The 25,888-nt window shown below is 43.8% G+C and overlaps 1 protein-coding gene across 1 annotated transcript in view; it reads right to left on the bottom strand.

Annotated features, from left to right (window-relative positions):
- Nucleotides 1-4,443: 4,443 nt before the first annotated feature.
- The window catches only part of LOC122926631 (brain-specific angiogenesis inhibitor 1-associated protein 2-like), a 135,786-nt gene continuing 114,341 nt past the window's right edge, over nt 4,444-25,888 (bottom strand). Inside the window, exons 11-14 of the mRNA XM_044278065.1 lie at nt 10,239-10,310; nt 9,891-10,062; nt 8,191-8,231; nt 4,444-5,356 (exon numbers count right to left, since the gene is read on the bottom strand). Of these exons, the coding sequence (XP_044134000.1) occupies nt 5,284-5,356; nt 8,191-8,231; nt 9,891-10,062; nt 10,239-10,310 (358 nt within the window). The 3' untranslated portion in view covers nt 4,444-5,283. The remainder of the gene's footprint in view (nt 5,357-8,190; nt 8,232-9,890; nt 10,063-10,238; nt 10,311-25,888) is intronic.

Raw genomic sequence — 25,888 nt, 5'->3', positions numbered from 1 at the left:
TCTCAAATTGGCTGTCCTGTCCCACCTGATGAATGTGTTATGGGTCAAAGTTTGGTACAATGCAAAAGAATATGGTGATGGCAGACAGCGCCATATGTTTGCATGTTCGGTGAGTCGCGAACGCGCAAAGTTCGCCGCGAAGCGACCGCTGGGCGAACCGCAAGGCCATCTCTACTGATGTATACAGGCTCCATCTATAGATACTATACATCACACAGTTGTATCACAGAATGTCACTCAGTCATCACAAAACACAGTGGTCTGGATTAATATAATATCTATTTGCTCAGTTAGTGAAATATTTCAACATAGTACAATGTATATTACAATGTTACACTATGTTACAACAAGCTAACAGGCACTGTACAGTTTGTTCTTGGCATACATATTCATTATGAATAAACAAAGTCATTGATAAGCCAACACAAGGTCACAATTTATAAATGATTTATTATTATCTCTAGGAAAACCTGTATGAGCAATGCTTGTCGTGTTCATTATGACATTGTGCCACATATTACGTGTAGCAATATTATGCATGATAAGATCCAGACTGACTAAAAATAAAGTTAACAGGAATAATCTTCAACCTACAAGGGTTGCTGCCATAAAAATAACATCTCTTGTCATTCACAAACTTTATAATTTATACGTTGTCCAAACAGAATCTACTAGTATCATTTAGTCCTCCAGTAATATCTAAGATTACAAATGGCACTTCATATGGTATAACTTCAAATGCATTGCTCAATCTTGGATTCAGAAATAATAATATATTTTATATAAATAAATGTGCCTAGAAAACTAAAGAAACATATAGCACACGGCACAAATGGCGTCTCTTAACACCTTGCACCTGGTTTGAGACCACCAAACCACCAGCATGCTGTTATGCAGCTGCAGTTTAGGGTATCAAACCTGCCCATACCAAACCCATCTTTCCCCGCAGATAAGTAAATGAAATTCAAATTTCCAGGGAGAAGAGTCCAGGACTCAGGGCTCAGCAGCATCGGGCACATGCGCATTCTGGCGATGAAGCCAAAGGTGGAACACCTCACCACACTGTGCATACCCATTGAGCCGTGCATGTGCAGTGAAGCGTGGTGTGCCATCCCTGCCTTCATCTGTGCATGTGCCCAATGCCACTGGTGGGGCATTCCAGACTCTTCTCCCAATAAGTTTGAATGTCATTTATACTCTTTTATGGGGATATATGGGTTTTCTATAGACAGGTTTGAGGCCTAAACTAAAATAAACTAAAATATACATTAAGGAAAAAGAAATATTTTTCTGAAAACATTGAACTATCAACATTAGGTCCTGTTTAAATTTAAAATCATGCCTAAACCTATTAAATATTTTTGGGTAAAACAGGTCATTGGCATAAGTGAAGCCTGCCTGTTTATATTACAAGACAGAAGACCTTATGGTCTTTCATCTTCTCAACTCAGGCTCTGAAGCTCAATTAGGAAACTGTCACCTGGTTTGGAGCCACTAAACCACCAGCATGTTATGTAGCTTGGGTTTAGAGTCCCAAACGTGCCTATAGCAAACCCATCTTAAATTTCATTTACTTTGCTATGGCAAGGTTTGGGACCCTAAACCCAAGCTATATAACAGCATGCTGGCAGTTTACTGGCCCCAAACTAGTTGACAGGCTCTCTTTAAAGGAGTTGTCTGCTTCGGAAAATCCTTTTTTGTTAGATGGGCCCCCAACAATCAGTATCCCAGATTATTCCTTCACTTGGTCCCTACTGATCAGCCAAAATCTGTGAAAAAATCTGGCAGCAATGTTCACTTTCCATGCAGCACCATCAAAGTTAGAATGAATTGACTGTTTATGTAATGTATTGACATTAAGGAAGAGCAAATTGGTTCAGCCCAGGGGAGGAAGAGAGAGAAAGAATCTTTCAGAATTTCCTAATGTGTTACTTTTCTAAACCTGTCAACCTCTTCAAATATCCACAGGATGGCTACCTGTGGTAGGCTTTTCTTTATTGATCTTTCCCAATGAAAGTACATATGACATTGGTTTCTCCCATTAAGGACATTATTAAAGTGTCCCATCATATAGAGAAACCATGAACACATAACATTTATCATGTTACTCACACTTTCCATATGCCTTCAAAAACATTTCAATATATTCAATATCCAACAGCAGGATATTATATAATACATGTAGTCAACACCATAGAGCGTCCATAGCTGTGAAGACATTGTTTAGTACATAGAGATAACTCTTATGTCTAAAAATCACCTGACAGTAGACCAGTAGAATCAGGGTATATATGCTTCTTTAGACATTGATCTCATTATCTCCAAGCCTATACTGCACCTCATGCCATTTCCCAACATACAATGTCAGTGTTGACCAGGGAGATCTACTGAAGCTTGTAATTCTGGAGAGCCCTGGTTGTCTTTTGCTGCCTTAGTTATATAGAATATAGATGGTTTCCATCACATACCTTGGTATAACTCTCAGATGTATGCCCAGCCTAAGGCAGAAACACCACTTTCTCATTAACACCTACTTCCATGTGTGCCTATGAATCCTGCCCTGTTGACTGTTTCACCTTCAATTCACTTTCTGTTTAGCCTTCTTTTAATAACTTTATATCTCTCCCCACGCTTTCTTCAACTTCGTTTTACTTTCCATGGACATCTCCTGTTACCTCAAGTTTGGCACGTACATAACCATCTTGAAAAAATATCAGGGCAGATTTACTAATGTAATTGCTTCTAGACCTTGTCGCAAAATAGAGAACAATTTGGGCACATTTCTGATCACCTTTTAGATAAATTTATGAAGCAAATGCACTAAAAAGAATAATCTACTGCCCCTAGCCTCCCTGTTTCAGTTTTCCAGTTCAAAAGAGGCCATGTCTTGGCAAATAGGGGCGTGGCTTAAAGGGTTTTCGGTGAGTTCAATATCACGATAGGTCATCACTATGTAATTGATGGGGATCCAACTTCTGGCAACCCTTCCAATTAGCTGTTTGAAGTAGTTGTGGCACTCCAGTGATGTCACATTCATTGGTCACATGGTCTTTATGCAGCTCAGTCCCATTCAAGTGAATGGGCCTGGACTGCAATACCAAGCACAACCACTATAAAATGTTTGGCACTGTGTTTGGTGACTTGTGTGGAGGTTGAAGCTCTCATTAGAGTGCCACGAGCTCTTCAAACAACTGACCTATCCTGAAAATAAGCCATCAGTATTAAATTCCTGGAAAACCCTCTTAAAATAAAATAACATGCACCAAAATTTTGGTGCAGACTAAGTTAACCAGTGGTTGGTGTACAAATAAAAAGTGCAGGGCCATCTTTACCAAGGGGCAAAAGGGGCAGCTGCCCCGGGCCCAGTTGCTCCTGGGGGGCCCAAGGCAGCTGCCTCTTGAGCCCTGCTAGCTACTGCCCCTGGTGTCAAGCTGTCTGTGTACTTTAACGTTTTGATCTAGGACCTTAGATGACATCATCACCATGTGACCAGTAACCTAGCAATTACTGGTCACATGGCTGAGGTCATCACAGGTCCTAGCAGGAGTGTTGCAGAAGTTAACTGTGGAGCTTTTTTGTGTGAAGATTATATTAGAAAAAGGTGACAGGGGCTGTTCTGTTAATATACTGTAAACTACTGTATAGTGGGGTGCTGTATACTGTGTGGGGGGGGGCCTTATACTGTGTGGTGGGCTGTATACTGTGGGGGGCTGTATACTGTGTGGGGGGGCTGTATACTGTGTGGGGGACTGTATACTGTGTGTGGGGGGCTGTATACTGTGTGGGGGGCTGTATACTGTGTGGGGGGGCTGTATACTGTGGGGGGGGGCTGTATACTGTGGGGGCCTTATACTGTGTGGCGGACTGTATACTGTGTGGGGGGCTGTATACTGTATGGGGGCCTGTATACTGTATGGGGGCCTGTATACTGTATGGGGGCCTGTATACTGTGTGGGGGGGGCTGTATACTGTGGGGGGGGGGGCTGTATAGTGTGGGGGGGCCTGTATAGTGTGGGGGGCTGTATATTGTGGAGTGCTATACTGCTGTACTGTATACTGTGGGGGTCTGTATACTGTGGGTGCGGTATAGTGTGGAGTGCTATACTGCTGTACTGTATAGTGTGGGGGGCTGTATCATGTATAGTTTGGGGTGTTGTATACTGTGAGGTGTTGTATACTGTGGGGTGCTGTATACTGTGGGCTGCTATACTGCTCTACTATATACTGTGGGGTACTGTATAGTGTGGGGTGCTATACTGCATACTGTGGGGTGCTGGGGTGCACTGTAACACTAGGGCCGAGCCCCGGTCTCCTTCCTGCAGAGCGGTGCCTACTTCCAGCCTTAGCCCAGCTGCCCAGAGCACTGATCCTAAGCCGCTGGAGTCTTCAGAACTGGAAGTATTTACAGTCATTCACTGTACTCTACCAGATGTGTGAATTTTTTGTGTGTGTGTTGTGGTGGAGGGCGTGATTGCCTGCTAAGGTGTGGGAAGGCGGGATCCAGGGGGCCCAAGTAAATTTTTGCCCAGGGTCCAATCAATATTAAAGACGGCCCTGAAAAAGTGTCTATCCATGCCCCAAATTTATAAGACAGCCTGAGCCACTCTACATTTTAAAAAAAATTAGAAAATCTGCCCCATTGCGCTACATTCATATGGCACACTAAACACAATTTAAATACCTATATATGTTACAGATGTATTCACAATTGGAATTTCATCTTTTACAGATAGTATGAGAGCGGCAAAAGAGCAAAGGCAGAGAAAGCGACCACTCCTTCTTGAACTCCAACCTTAATCTTGTCTATTATTTCTTTTTCTGACAGTTCTGTTGAGCTTTGTAGTGTAGTTACGCCTTCAGAATGCCAACTTGGTGCCCTTACTCATGTGTCTAGGCATCTCTTACAGGTAACCCATTTCCAAGCCACATGAAGCAATCTTAAGAATGCATGGCTAATCTACACTCTGGTCATATGATCAGAGAAGGTCACCTTTTGTATAATACTGCTGAGGTCATGAATACTTTCAGCTGACAGTGTGTTTACCGAAACGCGTGCTACCATGCATCTGACGGTAAAGTCAACACAGACATTGCTGGGAAATTTCTCATAACTGCTGTAAACAGAATATTTCCATAGTTATAATGTTTGCTGGTTTCAGAAAAGACCAAGCATCATAGTTTTATTTACATCAGGCCTTTCCAGTCTATGGAAGAGATCTGAAGAAACAAATGTCTTCTATAAAGTGTTCCTGAAGCAGCATCTTCTTGAAGGACATCACAAGGTCACTGAATGACAGGGGCTGAACGATCGTTAGTAACTGTTCGCTTCAGTTTAACATGAGCAAAGGGGTTGGTCCTTGAGAAATTAAAGAAATGTGACAATATTAAGTAACAGGAAAACATAACATTTTATGTATGTTGAAAGGTTATTAAAGGGGTTGTTCATTTTCTCCCATGCCAGCAATTGCCACAGAATAATAAAAGAACATAAACTCCCATTTCATCCCCAGCCACTTCCTGCGCTGCCACTCTGATCCTCCCTGCAGCCATGACCTCATCCTCTTGGTTGCATAGGTGACATGCTATTATACACCAGACACCACTGCAGCCAATCACTGACCTCAGCAGTATATACCACAAGACTGCTAAGGCCAGTGATTGGCTGCAGTGTTCAGGTATATTATGCAGGCATGTCTTCGAGGCAGCCTATCAATCAAAGCCCCGCGGGTAGGATGGGAGTGCTAGCGCTGTAGGTGGTACGGTGTGAAATGGGTGGGTATATATTCTTTTATTATTATTTCATGAGCTTGGTGGCTTAGGGTACATTTTGTAAAAAGTCACAAAACCCCTTTAAAAGTTATGTTTAGAACTATTATTCATATTATTATTACATATTATTATATTAATATTATTTATTATTATGTACCGTATATATATATATATATATATATATATATATATATATATATATATATATATATATGTCTAGATTATATTGGGTAAGGCCTCATGCACACGACAGTTTTTTTTTCACGGTCCGCAAAAACGGGGTCCGTGGGTCCGTGATCCGTGACCGTTTTTTCGTCCGTGGGTCTTCCTTGATTTTTGGAGGATCCACGGACATGAAAAAAAAGTCGTTTTGGTGTCCGCCTGGCCGTGCGGAGCCAAACGGATCCGTCCTGAATTACAATGCAAGTCAATGGGGACGGATCCGTTTGATGTTGACACAATATGGTGCCATTTCAAACGGATCCGTCCCCATTGACTTTCAATGTAAAGTCTGGAGTTCTTTTATACCATCGGATTGGAGTTTTCTCCAATCCGATGGTATATTTTAACTTGAAGCGTCCCCATCACCATGGGAACGCCTCTATGTTAGAATATACTGTCGGATATGAGCTACTTCGTGAACCTCAGATCCGACAGTATATTCTAACACAGAGGCGTTCCCATGGTGATGGGGACGCTTCAGGTTAGAATACACTACAAACTTTGTACAAGACTGCCCCCTGCTGCCTGGCAGCACCCGATCTCTTACTGGGGGATATGATAGCACAATTAACCCCTTTAGGTGCGGCACCTAAAGGGGTTAATTGTACTATCATATTCCCCTGTAGGAGATCAGGGCTGCCAGGCAGCAGGGGGCAGCCCCCCCCCCCTCCCCAGTTTGAATATCGTTGGTGGCACAGTGTGCCAACCACCATCGCCCCCCCCCTCCCTCCCTCTATTGTATTAAATCGTTGGTGGCACAGTGTGCCAACCACCATCGCCCCCCCCCCTCCCTCTATAGCAGTAACATTGGTGGCAGTGTGCGGTCTCAACAGTAGAAGATTCATACTTACCGGCTTGCTGCTGCGATGTCTGTGTCCGGCCGGGAGCTCCTCCTACTGGTAAGTGAAAGGTCTGTGCGGCGCATTGCTAAAGAACTGTCACTTACCAGTAGGAGGAGCTCCCGGCCGTTCACAGACATCGCAGCAGCAAGCAGGTAAGTATGAATCTTCTACTGTTGAGACCGCACACTGCCACCAATGTTACTGCTATAGAGGGAGAGGGGGGTGGCGGGGGGGGCGATGGTGGTTGGCACACTGTGCCACCAACGATTTAATACAATAGAGGGAGGGAGGGGGGCCGATGGTGGTTGGCACACTGTGCCACCAACGATTTAATACAATAGAGGGAGGGAGGGGGGGCGATGGTGGTTGGCACACTGTGCCACCAACGATATTCAAACTGGGGAGGGGGTCTGCCCCCTGCTGCCTGGCAGCCCTGATCTCTTACAGGGGAATATGATAGTACAATTAACCCCTTTAGGTGCCACACCTGAAGGGGTTAATTGTGCTATCATATCCCCCTGTAAGAGATCGGGTGCTGCCAGGCAGCAGGGGGCAGTCTTGTACAAAGTTTGCAGTGTATTCTAACTAGAAGCGTCCCCATCACCATGGGAACGCTTCTGTGTTAGAATATACTGTCGGAAATGAGTTTTCACGAAGTGAAAACTTAGATCAGAAAAAGCTTTTATGCAGACGGATCTTCGGATCCGTCTGTATGAAAGCAACCTATGGCCACGGATCACGGACACGGATGCCAATCTTGTGTGCATCCGTGTTCTTTCACGGACCCATTGACTTGAATGGGCCCGTGAACCGTTGGCCGTGAAAAAAATAGGACAGGTTATATTTTTTTCACGGCCTCGAAACACGGGTCACGGGCGCGGTGTAAAAACGGTGCACAAGCCGAGTTTTCTACGGCCCCATTGAAAGTCAATGGAGCCGCAGAAAAAAACGGAAAACGGCACAACGGCCACGGGTGCACACAACGGTCGTGTGCATGAGGCCTAAGGCGCACTTGCCAATCATCTGTTTGACAGGCTGTGGCGCTTGCAGCTTACCAAGAACGGCGATGTCCATTGGATAGCAGCTGTCCTTGGTATTGCAGCCCAGCCCCATTCACTTTAATGGTACTGAGCTGCGCGTAGGCCATGTGGCGGAGGAATGTGACATCACACGGCTTAGGTAGAGGATGCGGCGCTCACTGGAGCACCGAGGTCTCTTCAAACAGTTGATCAGCAAGTGTGACGGGAGTCGCACCCCCACCGATCATAAAATGATGACCTGTCCTGAGGATAAGTCATCAATATCAAAATCTCAGACAACCACTTTACAAGGTTTCTTTCTTCTTAGTTCTGCTCACCTGGAAGGAGATGGTGCTGGGCTTCCAAATTCATTTGCTAACTAAAAAACAGAAGATTTGTGTTATTGGATTGTTACATAGTAACATATCAGTATAAGGCTACTTTCACACCTGCGCTTTCCCTTTCCGCTACTGAGATCCGTCATATACAGAGTTACCTACCACTGATATGGTTATAGAGGTTGGTGTACATAAGGCAGCATGGGGAGTATTAGAGCGTCTATCCTATCCCTACGTTCACCCTCTATAAAACCTCAGCCCAGGGACGTCCCCTGGTGGTGGAGACTCCCTGTCCTCGAACCTGGACTGACTGCCCTACGCACACCCTCCTCTCAATGACCCAAAAAACTCTGGCAACCTGTATATAAGACGGATACAGCTAGTGTCACAGGTTAGTTATCGCCTGTTTTAACAGTAGCCCAAAAAAAAAGACATAAGGTGCGACGGTGTGGATGCCACCTCTGGCACCATAGAAAAAGCCCCATGGAAACGTAACGATGATCATATGTTCCCAGGCTTTTTAAAGCATAATCCCCGACGTGTTTCCCCTATTTTTAGGTTCATCATGGGGTGAATAAACAGTCATGGGTGAACCGTCTTAGTAAAAAATAATTATGATATATTGTGATGCATTTATATTATAACATGATACAAATGGAGTTTACGGAACCAGATAGCGCAAATACTGATAGGTGCAAGGGTTCAAACGGACCAATCAGATACATCCCACTTAGCCTCAGACACGGTCGTCATTATCAGGAGCCCATTAGGATAAGGACCAATGCACTGTCCAAAGACTTCCTTGCGCTCTGGTGTCGTGCCGTTCCTCCAGATAGTCACGTTATCGACTTACAATGATTTTAGAGATGGATCCATCATGGCTATTTTTAAATAGTTACACTTGACGACATTTTTCATTATCTGGGATGTCTCATCGCAGACATTGGTGGCATGTCATTAGGATATACCACCCATATCTGATCAGTGGAGGTCAGGATGTCCACTGCTTTCAGACCGTCATCATTTGGACAATGGTTCATACGCTGGCATTATAGTTCTGGCTACAAGAAGAGCGATATCTACTACACACCCTCCATAAAGGGGGCCTGACACCACTCCTGACATGTCTGTACTAGTGAATACTTATATTTCTCATGAAATAACAGTTCTGAAGAATCTATTGTTCTATTATCTATTAACTCTGCATTGTGTCATTCCTCTGTTATTCCTCCTAAATATTGACAATAGCTGTTATCATTCTCCCTTGTTAAAGTGGTGTGTTTCTGTACAGTCTGACGCTGTCAGCAGTGATTGGATGGTGTTAGAGAGACACCCCAACTGGTAACACCCAGGTTGTCAATATATTCATTAATTTCCAGAAGGAATAAAAGAGGAATGGCATAACACAGAGCTCTAAAAAATATCCAGAATTGTTTCATGAGGAATACAAGTATTTACAAAAATGGACATGTATGTGATGTCTCATGTCATGCGTAGAGTAGCTGTAAGTGCTGACAATAAATATCCAGCGATCCCCTTATAACATGCAAGCTCACCAGGTACAAGAATTCCTGAGGAAGTGGGAGAAAAGAGTGGCGGATCATACCCTTCCCCGCCAATTATGGACAGGACAAATCCACCTGACATACATGTGTACCCTCATAACAGACTCTCCATTACATTGTCATCTACATACTTACTTGCACTAGGTCAGGACTGATCATGCTGTACGGCCGCTGGCGGAAGGTGCTTGTGCGAGGTGAGGGGGTATATCTGACCGCTTCTATCCGGACACTTTCACACTCAGGGATGGACACACCAACTTTATCCAGATTTCCAGTGCTGCTACTGTTCAATTTACTAAGCGGAAAACTGCAAGAAAGCAAGATCATGTTAGATACAGGTATGAGGATGGATGTTTTTAGGAGGGAGAATGAATGTAACAATTACTAAAAGTAAGTAATAAGCAATGACCATCTATTTGTCAGTGCTTTGAGGAGAGGACTAGGATGCAGCACTAAACCCACAAACATCAAAGAATGTCTTACTTTGAGCCATGTTTTTCTGTGTTATCTGCCGGTGGAAGAGGCCGAGTGTAGGAAAATGGGAACCATCCTTTCCTATCAAGAGAAGAAAAAAAACTATGTTTCCTTATGTTTTACACACACAATAGACTTCCTGTACCCATCAATGTGCAGTCTATAGACCCTTTGTAAATACATATAGAATTGAGCTGCACAACCTCTGTAGAGGCCCCATCATGTGCAGTATGTACACAGATATTCTTTAGAAGCAATGCTTCTATAGGAGAATACCTACATACATAAGCCAACCGAAGGAATCTTACACAAAAAGAAAATCAGCATCTATATGAAATCAGAGTCATACAGAAGTATGGTAGATGTCCCATGCATCTATATGGAATCAGAGTCATACAGAAGTATGGTAGATGTCCTATGCATCTATATGAAATCAGTCATACAGAAGTATGGTAGATGTCCTATGCATCTTTATGAAATCAGAGTCATACGGAAGTACGGTAGAAGTCTCATGCATCTATATGAAATCAGTCATACACAAGTATGGTAGATGTCCTATGTATCTATATGAAATCAGTCATACACAAGTATGGTAGATGTCCTATGTATCTATATGAAATCAGAGTCGTACAGAAGTACAGTAGGGTCCTATGCATCTATATGAAATCAGAGTCATACAGAAGTACAGTAGAGGTCTCATGTATCTATATTAAATAAGAGTCATACAGAGGTAAAGTAGAGGTCCTATGCATCTATATGAAATCAGAGTCATACAGAGGTACAGTAGAAGTCTCATGCATCTATATGAAATCAGAGTCATACAGAGGTACAGTAGAAGTCCCATGTATCTATATGAAATCAGAGTCATACAGAAGTACAGTAGGGTCCTATGCATCTATATGGAATCAGAGTCATACAGAAGTATGGTAGATGTCCTATGCATCTATATGAAATCAGAGTCATACGGAAGTACGGTAGAAGTCTCATGCATCTATATGAAATCAGTCATACACAAGTATGGTAGATGTCCTATGTATCTATATGAAATCAGAGTCATACAGAAGTACAGTAGGGTCCTATGCATCTATATGAAATCAGAGTCATACAGAAGTACAGTAGAGGTCTCATGTATCTATATTAAATAAGAGTCATACAGAGGTACAGTAGAAGTCTCATGCATCTATATGAAATCAGAGTCATACAGAGGTAAAGTAGAAGTCTCATGCATCTATATGAAATCAGAGTCATACAGAGGTACAGTAGAAGTCTCATGCATCTATATGAAATCAGAGTCATACAGAGGTACAGTAGAGGTCCCATGCATCTATATGGAATCAGAGTCATACAGAGGTACAGTAGAGGTCCCATCCATCTACATGAAATCAGAGTCATACAGAGGTACAGTAGAAGTCTCATGCATCTATATGAAATCAGAGTCATACAGAGGTACAGTAGAGGTCCCATGCATCTATATGGAATCAGAGTCATACAGAGGAACAGTAGAGGTCCCATGCATCTATATGGAATCAGAGTCATACAGAGGTACAGTAGAGGTCCCATCCATCTACATGAAATCAGAGTCATACAGAGGTACAGTAGAAGTCTCATGCATCTATATGAAATCAGAGTCATACAGAGGTACAGTAGAGGTCCCATGCATCTATATGGAATCAGAGTCATACAGAGGAACAGTAGAGGTCCCATGCATCTATATGAAATCAGAGTCATAGAGAGGAACAGTAGAGGTCCCATGCATCTATATGGAATCAGAGTCATACAGAGGTACAGTAGAGGTCCCATCCATCTACATGAAATCAGAGTCATACAGAGGTACAGTAGCAGTCTCGTGCATCTATATGAAATCAGAGTCATACAGAGGTACAGTAGAAGTCTCATGCATCTATATGAAATCAGAGTCATGTAGAAGTCTCATGAATCACTACAAAATGGAACTGTAACTCACCCATGTGCATGTTGTCTTACAAAGGTTGTCTGACCAAAAAGTTAAATTAAGTAAAGGCTGGTGGAATGTTTAAAACAAGTAAAAAAAGATTCACCATATGAAAGCCCCTATGAAAGCGCTTCAGCTCCCTTCCCGCTGTTTCCAGTCTCTGCTGTACCGGAAATGATGACCTGCTGTTGCCATTCACTGAGCCACTGCAGCCAGTGATTGGCTGCAGCAGTCGCAGGAGGTGACCGCTGAGCTCCTTGTTCTTATGTGTTGTTCTTGGCACATGACCGCTAAAGCCAGTGATTGAATGCAGCGTTTCTGTGAATGGGAAAACACGCCATCACTTTGGTCCGATGTGGACCAGAAATGGTGAGGATTTGAGCCTCAGCGCTGGAATAGCAGGCCTTTCATAAAAGTTGAGTGACTCCTTTATTTCACTTAATTTTACATTTTGGTCGGACAACCCCTTTAAAGTGAAGTCCCCGCATTAATATATAACATAAAAAGCAATTTACTAATAGTGGAGAGTTTTAATAATGCAGCATGACAATACATTCACGCTACCTGCCACTGACGCAAGGGGAATGCTGCTGACATAGCAGTCAAGGTATTAATGTCGGACTCAGCTCCATCTTGACCCTCCCCCACCATCTGTGTGGGCTCTTACAATATTTATTTATTTATTTCCATTTTTGTATTATTTTCTTCACGATACAAAACAACAACATATTATAATAGAAAAGACAGCCAATACAGGATAGTCACTATATAACAATAGTCAACTACCCTATAACATACCACAGACTCCTGCATAGATTGTGAATATAACTGTAGATTCACAATTAACACAACAAATAAAACTATAACCCCCCCCCCCCCCCACCCCCAATTGGCTGTCGTTGCTGTGGCTCTGATAAATACAGACATAATTACACTAGTAACTATGTCTGAACAGTCACACGTGCCGCTCTCCGTTTCCTTTCCATATCCTCATAGACTTTAATTTGTTGAAGGTACAGGATCCATTCATTTAACGAGGGTGGGGAGACAGACCCCCAATATTTACCTAAATTAACTTTTGCCACCATCAGACCCCTCATCCAGATCTGTCTTACCCGGGCCGGGACCTCCGTGTCTAGAGCATAATATCCCAACATCACTATCAACATCCCAGGGCTATATGTCGAAGAGGACTCCTTTTGTAAAGCTACAAAAACCTGTTCCCAGTACCTTTTTATTTTACTACATTCCCAAAGTAAATACCTGAAATCCGCGTTCACATATCCACATTTAGGACAGCAACAGTCTCTGACTTTATTTTGGGGGAACTTTGCTTGGATTTTTGCCGTATAGTACAGCCGATGCAAGATTTTAAATTTAATTCATCTGTGAGCATTAGAGATTGTAGCCTTTCTTATGTTTCTATAAATACTAGTCCATTGTAATGGTGGGCAATGCAACTCTTGTTCCCATTTACTTGAGCTTTTAAATAGAGTTACAGTTGCCAGTGCCGTTCGAAGTTTACTGTATAGACTTGCTATCTTAACCCTCTCATCTGTCTGGGCATTACAATAATAAAAAAATACATTCTCCCGTGGAAAAATATACCCATTATTCCTAGAAGCCTCATAAACGTGCTTTAAACGTGAATACTTAAACACATCTAATGCTGTACTATCAATGAAATTATGATCCGAAAAGGATTTAAAGTGTCCAACAACAAAAAGATGACACACATTAACAACCCCCCTACGTAGCCAATAAACAAAATCTGTGATTTTGGAGAATTCCACCAGATTCCTGTTCTCCCACAGAGGGGTGAAAGCAAAAGAGCAGGAGACTTTCAGAATCCTCTTAAGCCTTTTCCAAACCATCTGTAGGGTCCAAGGGATCAATAGGGACTTCCTCACTCCCAAATAACCAGATTCCAAACATGTCAAAATATTCTCTATTGGTTTTTCCAAACCCTGCGTCAAATATTGTGCTAATACACCCTCTTTAAATTTACAACAACGCTGAACCTGTGCACATAAATAATATCCTTGAAAAAAAGGAAATGATAGCCCACCATCTGATTCCGACAGCCATAAGTAACTCTGTTTTATCCTCACCCTCTTCCTTCCCCATATTAGATCGTTAATAAGAGTCTCCAATCAATAAAAGAAAAGATCATCGATCCAAACAGGGGAGGCACACAAATCGGGTACATCACAATAGGCAGGATTATAATTTTGACCAGCGCTATTCGATCCGTCTGTGCCAATATCAATTTCTGCCAAGTGCATATTTTAGACTTAACTTTATTTAAAACCGGGGCCAAATTCAGATCATAAAACCTATTTATGGGAACCCCAATCTTAACCCCCAAATAGTGGCTGGTGGAATGAGGTTCATACTTCATTTTCACAATTTGATGACTCAAATCACGGCTTGCAAAAGCCAGATCAATACGGGACATGGACCCGTAGGACTGGCTAAAGCAAGAGAAAATTTTCTTATTGCCATAGAGGTATCAACTAGCGCCAGCTCCCGGCAAATAGTAATCAAAGGAGATCCAGTCCGACCTCGCCCAGGAGAGGCAGAAAAACGATCCAACTCAGGATCAGCATTAAAATCTCTGGCTATTAATAATGGACATTGATTTTTTGTGGCTAGGTATTTAGATAATAAAGAAAAGACAGTTGATTTATATGGTGGAGGAATATAGATAAATGCCAATATAATCTCCTGCCCTTTCCAAAACCCATGCAGGAAGACAAATCTCTCTACTTTATCAATCATGTTACCCACCGGTAGAAATTCCATCCCACAGTGAATATATACACTAACCCCTCTTGCATAACAGGAGAAGTAAGCATGATATTCCAACGAAGCCCATTTTCTTTTCAATGTATAGAGCCTATCTACTGTTGCGTGGGTTTCTAAAAATACCACAATTGCCGGCAAAATGACGGGCCATAAGATCAAACACCACCGTCCTCTTCACTCTGTCTCCCAACCGTCTCACATTCCAGAATAGAATATTACGTGGCATAAGCAGTGTATAAATGACAATCCCGGTCCCCCATCTAGGAGAGATACACGTAGACCTAGAAATCAAGTGACGATAGCCAATCCCTCCCTTATACCCACCCCCAAAAAAAGAAATCCATGGTTGATAAGGAATATCACATTACCCATCAACTTCTTCCAATCCACCAAACCTCCCCCCCGGCCACTTCCCCCATTAACCTCCCTCCTCCCCACATTTATATTTTTCTTTATAGCCCCATCGAGTCCAGCAATTGAACAACATCCGCCTGTATAGAAAAGAAGCGGACCGAATCCTTGTGTATCACCCTCAATTTGGCTGGATATAGCATTGAGTACTTAATGTTAGCTGCAGTCAATCTTTTTTTAACGTCCAAAAAGGATCTTCTTTTAGTTTGGGTCTCACGCAAAAAATCTAGGTATATTGATATCAGATTACCATCAAAATATGTATCCAATACTTCTCTTTTACGTCTAAGTACCCAGTCCCGGTCCTTTGAGCAAACTAGTTTCGCCAAGATTGCCCTAGGGGGGGCCCTGGAGGAAGTTTTTTAGAGGGGATTCTGTGGGCACTTTCCACACAAAAGGTAGATGCATCGTGATCTGGCCCTAGATTTTCAACCAGCCATTTTTGGATAAAATTAGGAGGATTATCCTGTTCTGCTCCTTCTGGGAAACCTACCAGTCGCAAGTTGTATCTACGAGACCTATGCTCCCGATCTGTCACTTTCCTTATGAGCCAGGAACGATCCTCATCTACCTCTTCTAGTCTCTTTTTTAATAGACTGTTGTCACCACCAGATGTTTGAGAAGTTCTGTTAGACGTTCTTCAGTACCTTCTGCATGATCTCATGATCTTCTTTTGTTTTGCTTTTGTTTTGACATCTCTCCTCCCTCTCCCAGCTGTCATCTATCAGCAGTGATTTCCTCCCTATATATCTCCTCCCCATACTGGTGCTGATGCTAGAAGCTGTTACTGCTGCATCCACAAGATAAGTCTGTTTCTTTATTTCTGTGGGCTTGATCCTAGGTGACCCTGACTCCCTCCGTATTAAGTGTAGGGAGCCGGTGGTCGTGTACCCTCACTATTATAGGGTGTTCAGGTGTCATACAGTCGAGGAACGAGGGTATGCAATTTTCTACCATTGAGATTTTTGCATAGGCTTAGCAGTAAGGGAGAGAGCTAGGGCTGTTACAGGGCTTACCCTTTTGTTCCTTAATTTTGGATCAAGTCAGTCGGATCTTCATTTGTGTCTTCTAGTTTTCTGTAACACCATCCGGGACAACTGTTCTCTAAAGTGGCAGAGTTAACAACAGATTCCAGTTCCTTCACCTTCAGTCTCAATTTGGTCATCTCATCTCTGATTATCGTGACATCTCCTTGTACTACTGAGAGGGAAAAGGCCAACTCTGCAACGGAGGTGCTAGTAGAATTTACTACTTCCAATATATCCGAAAGTTTTTTTATTAATACTCTCAAAACCTTCACTCTGGGGCGTGCTAGCTTTTAAAGTACCCAACTCTGACCGGTCCGTATTAACCACTCCCTGCTCGACCTGTGGGACAGATCTTTGCACACATCCCCGGGTTTTAGGTGGTGGTGGTGACTTCAAAAATGATTCTAATCGAGCCTGGGTGCCCTCCCCCCGGCCACCTTTCGGCGAGGACATCCGTCTTGATTTACGATACTTAGGCGGCATTTTAGGGAGCCTAATAGAAAACCACTGTACATACAGTTACCACAAAAAAGAAACTTAATATTAGAGCCAGACAATATGAAACATAGGAGGATTTCCAATACCAGATCCACTGGCAATCCGGATCTACATGGGAAATACCCTGCGTTAACTATAAGAGATGTTCAGCTGTATACATAAACACTCCCGCAGCTATACCAAATTAAGGTCACAATATACAGGCAATACAGAATATACAGGCGGAGGTCTCCTTTAACCCCAAATGTCAGTCTGGGTCATGTAGCAAAAGAACATACAAGCAAAAGCCACTGTATATCTAGAGATCTTGCTGGATAAGAATTTGAAATATAATTCACCTTCGGTGAATCCGGCAGAAGCCTCCTCGGACCTCGCGGTCCTGCCCTCCCAATGGAGCCCCCCAAGTATGCCAGTTCCACCCAGCAAACAGATTTATCAAATCGCCCAGCTAAATGCCTCCCAGCGCATGATCTTTATCCAGAGGGCAAATCCGTCCAGACACACAAACCGAGGCAAACAGAGGCACCTAACAATCGCGGGTGGCTCTGGAAACCTCAGCTGGCATTTATCTGTGGCCTTATCCCCTCTCAGGCACACGGAAGGACTCGGCTCTCCAGACTCCACAGCATCCAAGTCCAGCCTCCACAGACGACTCACCGGCTTTTACAACCAGACACCGCAGTCCACCGGAATCCACTGCGGGGTCCACCGCCCTCCCAGGCAAGAAAAAGGCACAACAGCGGGTGGGCCACCCGCCAGGACCACTAGGCCCCCACCGTCTCCCGTCACCCACCCGAGGTAAGTGTCTAAATTTCAGCCGCTCTCAGCCACACAATAAAAGCACACAGAGCTATGGGGACTGGGTATTGCGGATGTACTAGCGGCCATCTAGCAGCCCATGTCCTCAGCTTTATACACAAAATCCCAGTGACAGGTTCCCTTTAAGTTTAACCTTTATCAGATCAATTATACAGCATTGTCAGACTACTTACAACCCTCACTGCCATGTGCTATTAGATTCCCAGCCAGTCTCCCATGCTGGTACTGCCCGCCTGTGTAATGCCTGTGATCTGACGAGTGCAGGCACATTCAGCTTAGAACAGCTGCTGACATTACTTGAAAAATACATGTACTCACTAAAACAGATGTGGAAGAGAGGTGAGAGTTACTCTTTAAAGCCTCATGCAGACGTCCGTGGACGATCCTCAGGACAGTGATACAGATGGGTGTGCTGCGGCGGGGCAGGGGAGAGGCGTCTCCCTTCCCGTTCCTCTGATAGGCTGCAGGCACTAGACCGTACAGGCTGTAGGCCTGAGCCGTACAGCGTGGGATACAGGCCGAAAGAGGCCTGCCTCGCATCGCTGACGGCCTGATGGAGGTAAGTATAAGTGTTTATTTTTTTTATATGGTACTACTTACTGGCACATGATTACGGGGGGGCACTTGTTACTGGCACATGATTGGGGGGCATCTATGGGGGCACTTGTTACTGGCACATTATTGGGGGGCATGTATGGGGACACTTCTTACTGGCACATTATTGGGGGTACTATGGGGGAATTCACTGAGGCCAGAAAGAAGTGGTATTTTATATGGGGGTCTCTGTATAGGGGCATTTTATACTGGGGCACATTATGGTGGGTACCATGGGGAAGGGGAGAGAGGAGTACTATGGGCTCATCTATGGGGGCACTAAGAAGGGGTATTTTATACTTGCAAATTATGGGGAACACTGAGGGCATCTACTGGGGCACTATATATGGGACATTTTATACTGGTACATTATGGGGGGCACTAGAAGGAAGGGGGGAGACGAGCAATATGGGGCCATTTACTGGAGGCACTATATAGGGGTATTTTATACTGGCACATTATAGGGGCACTATAGGGACATTAGCTCAACTGGGGGCATTATAAGGTGGTATTTTTTCACTGGCATATTATAAGAAGAATATTTACTACTGGGGGGGGGGCATTATGATGGGCTTCATTACAACTGGGGGTCTATGGGGAACATGATTACTAGTATGGGCACTATGGGAGCATTATTACTTCTGGGGCACAGTGGGGACATGTTAGGGGCACTGTAGGAGCACTATTACTACCATCTGTGCTCTAGCAGAGAATTATTACTATTGGTGGGACTTTTGGGAGCACTATTACTGTGGGGGCACCTTGGCACAGTATCAGCTTACACAGGGGCACTATTTGCTGGGTGCAGCTATTTTAGGGCACTGTGTACCAATAATTGTTGAAGGGGGCATTATCTGTGTGGTACTAGTATTATCAGGGGGTTTATCTGTTTCTGCAGTATAGTATTAGGGAGCACAGCGGCACAGTATTGGGGGTAGTAGGATGATTTGTCCAGAAGATAGGAGGATGATGGAAAAGTAGTAAACTAAGATTTTGTTTGTCAAACTGCAGAGACAAGAAATGGCTGAAAACTGGTGGTCTAGTCTGGTCTGAAGGTCTGAAAGGAGAAGACGAGGAAAGAGAACATCTACATCAGAGGGGACATCACTGGATGTAAGAGGTATGGGGCGCTGTATTACCCTGTATGTTCTGTAGTGATGGGAAGGTGGATATAGAATTTGGCCCACCCTGCTGCATCCCGGCCCCAGACTTCAGGTCACACTGTGCGTGTTCTGAATTCTGGGGGCTCACACAACTGCTATTGGTTATTTACACACAACTATTTGTGGCCAAATTTGCCCTTGTTCTGTCTTGATGCTCTTATTTGGCATGCAGTATTCAGTTTTTCCACCAGGAGGCATCAATACTTCAATTATTACAACAGCAAATGGGTAATTCTATATCAGCAATAAAAGTAAGGTAAAGTAAAATAAATGATGATCTATATCCGTGTGCCATAGCATCACTGGGTTTATTAGAAGTATACTGTGATGGGATGAGCTATAGTTTTTATTTATACCATTACACACATATACTGTATATATTATTTATATATTGGTTGGCTTACTTGCACACAGAATTTTACTTAGTTTTGCTATCCCTCTACTAACACCCTGTACTGTGGCATTATTGTTTTTATTATGCCTGTGCTGTGACATCACTGGGTTTATAATCCATGTACTGTGACATAACTTTGTTTATTATTTATATGCAGTCCTGATCAAAAGTTTAAGCCCACTTGAAAAATTGCAAAAAATCATATTTAGCATGGCTGGATCTTAACAAGGTTCCAAGTAGAGCTTCAACGTGCAACAAGAAGAAATGGGAGTGAGACAAAACATTTTTTGAGCATTCAATTTAATGAAAACAATTAATAAACTGAAACAGGCTGTTTTTCAGCTGATCAAAAGTTTAGGACCACACCTCCCAAAAAAAAAAACTAAACCCCCCCAAAACAGAAATCCAACTTCCAAACATGAACTCAGTAATGAGTAGCTCCGCCGTTATTGTTTATCACTTCAAAAATTTGTTTCGGCATGCTTGATGCAAGCGTTTCCATGAGGTGAGTGGGAACATTTCTCCAAGTGGTGAAGACGGCCGCACGAAGGCCATCTGTCTGGAACTGTTGTCCATTTTTGTAAACTTCCCTTGCCATCCATCCCCAAAGGTTCTTAATTGGATTAAGATCAGGGGAACAAGCAGGATGGGCCAAAAGAGTGATGTTATTCTCCTGGAAGAAGTCCCTTGTCCTGCGGGCATTGTGTACTGTAGCGTTGTCCTGTTGAAAAACCCAGTCGTTACCACACAGACGAGGGCCCTCAGTCATGAGGAATGCTCTCTGCAACATCTGGACATAGCCAGCGGCCGTTTGACGCCCCTGCACTTCCTGAAGCTCCATTGTTCCACTGAAGGAAAAAGCACCCCAGACCATTATGGCGCCCCCTCCACTGTGGCACGTAGAAAACATCTCAGGTGGGATCTGCTTGTCAACGATGGAAATCATCAGGACCATCAAGGTTAAAAAAAATTCTCATCAGAGAATAAAACTTTCTTCCACCTTTGAATGTCCTATGTTTGGTGCTCTCTTGCAAAGTCCAAACGAGCAGTTCTGTGGCATTCAAGGAGACGAGGTCTTTGAAGACGTTTTTTGTTTTTGAAGCCCTTCAGTCTCAGATGCCGTCTTAAGGTTATGGGGCTGCAACCCGACGACGTTCAAAAAGGGAGAGTTTTTTTTTGCCTTTGCCAACACAACGTGTGACTACCTGACAGAAAATGACAATGAATCCACATCTTTGCACAGATTTGGCCTTTTAGAGGCATGTGGTCCTAAAATTTGGATCAGCTAAAAAACAGCCTGTTTCAGTTTAATCGTTATTTTCAATTAATTGAATGCTCAAAAAATGTTTTGTCTCACTCTCATTTCTTCTTGTTGCATGTTAAAGCTCTACTTGGAACCTTGTTAAGATCTAACAATGTACAATATGATTTTTTGCCATTTTTCAAGTGGTCTTAAACTTTTGATCAGGACTGTATTTTGACATCACTGTGCTTGTTATCTCTATGCTGTGACATCACTGGGTTTATTCAAATTGTTTGATGACATCACTGGGTTTCTTATCTCTTTACCATGACATCACCGTGTTTTCTATCTCTGTGCTGTGAAATCACTGTTTCTTATTCCTGCACTGTAACATCACTGGGTTTATTATACATGTACTATGATATCACTGTGTTATTATACATGTACTATGATATCACTGTGTTATTATACATGTACTATGATATCACTGTGTTTATTATACATGTACTATGATATCACTGTGTTTATTATTGTCATGACTGGCGGTGGGGGAAACCCCCAGCCGTGCGGTACCCGGAGATGTTTGGTCGCTGCAAGACCACAGGATCAGGGAGCAGGTCACCTCCTAAAGTCTCCCTGATCTGACCCTAACTCCTAACCTGCATGGGCCGACCTTTAGGGTAGGAGGACCCATGCGCAGGAACCTCGGGTCCCTACTATCCCTCCGCAGGTCCCTAGGCTAGGAGCTGGATAGACTACCTGTTCCTCCAGAACACGGAGGAACAGGAGCCTAGAAAGACCAAGCTGGTAATAAGGGGAATCCAATACCACTTATGGCAGTGGCAGGTAGGTGGAACTACAACCTCACCTACCTGCCACAAACACACCGCCCGGAACCCAACCGAAAGTGCTGTCTGTCTACAACAACAGAAAAGACAACAGCACACACCATACATCACACAGGGAACCAGGGAACCATAAGGTGCAACAAGCCAGCAACCACATACACATAAACATAAACATAACATCAGACAAGGTAACAAAGGTTTATGACCAGAAGGATGGTCCCCACCAGGCAGATGGAGGAGACAGGAGGCTGCTCCAGCCAGCATGGCTGAGAGCAACCTACTGAACCCAGCCAGGGACTGAGGCTTTATAGGCCAAGAGGCCACACCCAACGGTCAGAACACACCCAGTGACATCACACACACACTGGGAAGGAAATGAACCCTTCAAGCACCACAGAAGGGAAACTCACATAAAGGGGAAAGCACACAACCTCACTCACCTGTCTCCGACGGCAACGGCATGCGTGGCAACCGTGTCCTCCAGAACAGCCAACAGGCCGAGACACTTCCACAGCATGCAAACATCACCAGACGTTGCCGCGGACAACCGCAGGTGAAGGGAGGAGTCCAGGTGCATACTAAACATCACCTCGTGCACAACAAACAAACAAGGAAGTGCCCATAAAAAACATTGCCAAGGGCAACCGCACGCATGCGTGTTATCCGCGGCAACCGCACCTGAGGCAAACCACTAAGTGCCCCCAGCTGCGGTTGTCACAACACCAAAACCGCGGGTAACTGCATGCGGCTCCCAAGGAGTCACGACTAAGACCCAGGGTCGTGACAATTATCCAGGTATTGTGACATCACTGAGTTTATTATACATGTACTATGATATCCCTGTGCTTATTATCCAGGTATTGTGACATCACTGGGTTTATTATACATGTAATATGACTTTTTTCTATCCCTATGCTATAACATAACTGGGTTTATTATTCATATACTGTGACAACACTGAAATGATGGGAACTGCTGGTTCCTACTCAGCCATTCGGCGCTTTGTTGTGATGCATCACGCCAACTGACACATTTCTGAGGTGCAGGTCTGGCCAGAAGAGGCCAGGACTACATCGCTTGAGGACGTCGTTGGGGACAGGGAAAGGTAAGTATTATAAATGTGTGCACTGCATACATGGGGGCACAGAGAAGAGGCACAATATGGGAGCACAGAAAAGAGGCATAGGATGGAGGCACAGAGTATGAGGCAGAGTATGGGGGCACAGAGAAGAAGCATAGTATGGGAGAACAGAGCATGAGACACAGTATGGGGGCACAGCGATAAGTCACTGGTGGCGCAAAGAATGAAGCAAAGTATTGGGGAAGAGAACATAACGCACTATGGAGCCACATAGCAAAAGGCACTAGAGCGGGCACATAGCAAGAAGCCTTAAATAAATGAGGCATAGAGTACAAGGCACTATCTGTAGGGAGCACTACCATGAGTAGTACTGTGTGTGGCATTTTATTTTCAGGGGGTATGGTATGTGACATGATTGTTATGTTCAGAACACACAGCATGTGGCACTAAAGTGTTTGTGTTAATATGTAGGGTGCAGATGTGTTGGTAAAGCAACAAGCTGAAGACTTATGGCTGACAAACTATACAGTGACAAGTCGTGGCCTGGAGAAATCAACATCATGGTCTGAACCAGATAGAGAATAATTCTGGGGAAGACGTCACCTCCAAGTCACTAAATTTAAATATTTATTTTGCCACAAACTGTGTCTGATCAGTGTTGTAGCCTCTTGTATAGTCTTCATGTACCACATCCTTTCCATTTCCTGTTATCGGTCTTCCAAAAATGGCCGAGCCAGTCCCATGGTGGTAAATGCAGGCCACAAATATGTGGCTTGCTCTCCATTTTCTTGGGAGCCCCATTCTTGAGATTAGGTTAGACCTGCACCTATCAGATATTTTTGCCATATCCTATTGATATGCCATAATTGTCCCAGATGGGGCAACACCTTTTAAGCATTATCTGTGCATTCTTTTCTCCATAAAAGTAAGTTAACTTTAAAATTTGTTGCTACTAATTTAGTGTATTTAGTACCCTATAACCTTTATTGGTGTGTGCTCACCTGCTGCCGGCTTCCTCACTGCACCTGTGTCGAATATGTCACAGAGCTCCCCGAAAGTGAAGACAGCCAGCAGCAGGTAAGCGTCCTTCACTCACTGCGCCTGTGCTGAACACTAAACGGGACGGCGCAGGCGCAGGATTTCACTTTCAAAGCGCAGAGCAGAGATGCCCATCAAAGCAAAATAGGCGTGCCGAACAGTCAGAAGACGGAGCCTCTAGGTGTGACATCACACGGAAGATTTGCTCCCTAAGATTACTAGTGTGGCTTCCCTCGCGTGCATGAGCCACCGGCCGGGGCCGCACACGCAAGTAGAGGAAGCTGAAGACTGAAGATTCACAGTGTGGAAGCGCTACCATCCCTGCTAAGTGTTACACCCTGCAACATCACTGGCAAGTACTTATCTTGTGGTATTGTTGATATTTTGATTGTAACCAAGAAACTAGCAACATTATATTACTATTTAGCACCAGCAGTCAGAGCAGGTCTAGCTATTTATCCTTCCATAGACTGCACAGTACTACATAGCTTGGTGTCATCTGCAAAAATAGAAATGGTGCTATGAATCCCATCCTCCATATCATAAATAAATTAAATAATAGAAGGCCCAGCACTGAACCTCGGGGTACACCATTTATAACCTGGGACCATTCTGAATAAGAATCATTGACCACAACTCTCTGGACACGGTCCTTCAACCAGTTTTCAATCCAATTACAAACTTTACTTATGAGGGACAGTATCAAAAGCCTTTGCAAAATCCAGAAACACTACATCCACAGCCGCCCCTCTGTTCAGGCTACTACTCACCTCCTCATAAAAACAAATCAGGTTAGTCTGACAACTTCTGTCCTTGGTAAACCTATGCTGGTCATCACTTATAATATTATTATTAAAAATGATAAACAGGAGCACATCAATGATTGAACTGAGCTCTTTTAGAACTCTCAGGTGTAATCCATCTGGACCTGGAGCCTTGTTTACATTTACCCTATTTAGCTTCTCTTGGACCATATCTACAGTTAGCCAATTGAGCATATTACTGGATGTAGTAACAGCCCCAGCACCACAGATATCAGCTCCTTTCTCTTCTTTTGTAAAAAAACAGAGCTATGTAACCCATTTAGTAACTCTGCCTTTTCTAATATACATTTTCTAATATACATTGGGGGAGATTTATTAATTGCATCAGCCTTACATGCCCTGCGCCACATTTATTAAAGGGGTTGTGCGAGTTATTTTTTTTTGTCCTTTGTATGTTTCTAACTGGGCAAATGTAAGGGGTTTACAATGCACTTACTGTATCTGCAGTGGCTGCTTTCTCAGATCTCACTGGGGGGGGGGGAAGGGTCACATGACCTGTGATGTCAGCCTCTCTCCCTGCTCTGATGATGTTTCGTGCACAAGCCTGAGAGAGCAGATATGTGTCTGTAAACCAGACTTCACTGTGCTGGCCACGCCCCCCTGAACTGCCGTCTGCTGCTGTCTGCCCTGTGTCTCCCTCTCCCTGGATTCTTCAGAAAACTTTAACCCCTTAAGCAGAAGAGAGGGCTGGAGGCTTTCCTGAGTAGCTGCAGGCAGTGAAGAGGATCTTTCTTCCTCATCCTGCAGACACAGACAGACTGGAGGAGTTCTGCAGAGCATTGCACAAGCACGTGTAGGGGCAAGATCTTGTTTGTATCAGCAGTGTCATTGTACAGCTGGAACTTGTAGTCCTACACATACAACATGCTGCTGAGTATCCCAGCAGGCAGCCATGTCACTCAGGGCAGACTTATTCACTCCCTTTGCAGAGCAGGGGGAGGGGCATAAATATTAAAGAG

Source organism: Bufo gargarizans, chromosome 2, assembly GCF_014858855.1.
Source record: "Bufo gargarizans isolate SCDJY-AF-19 chromosome 2, ASM1485885v1, whole genome shotgun sequence".
In the NCBI taxonomy this organism is placed as follows: Eukaryota; Metazoa; Chordata; class Amphibia; order Anura; family Bufonidae; genus Bufo; species Bufo gargarizans.
This window is presented reverse-complemented; position numbering and strand designations above follow the sequence as displayed.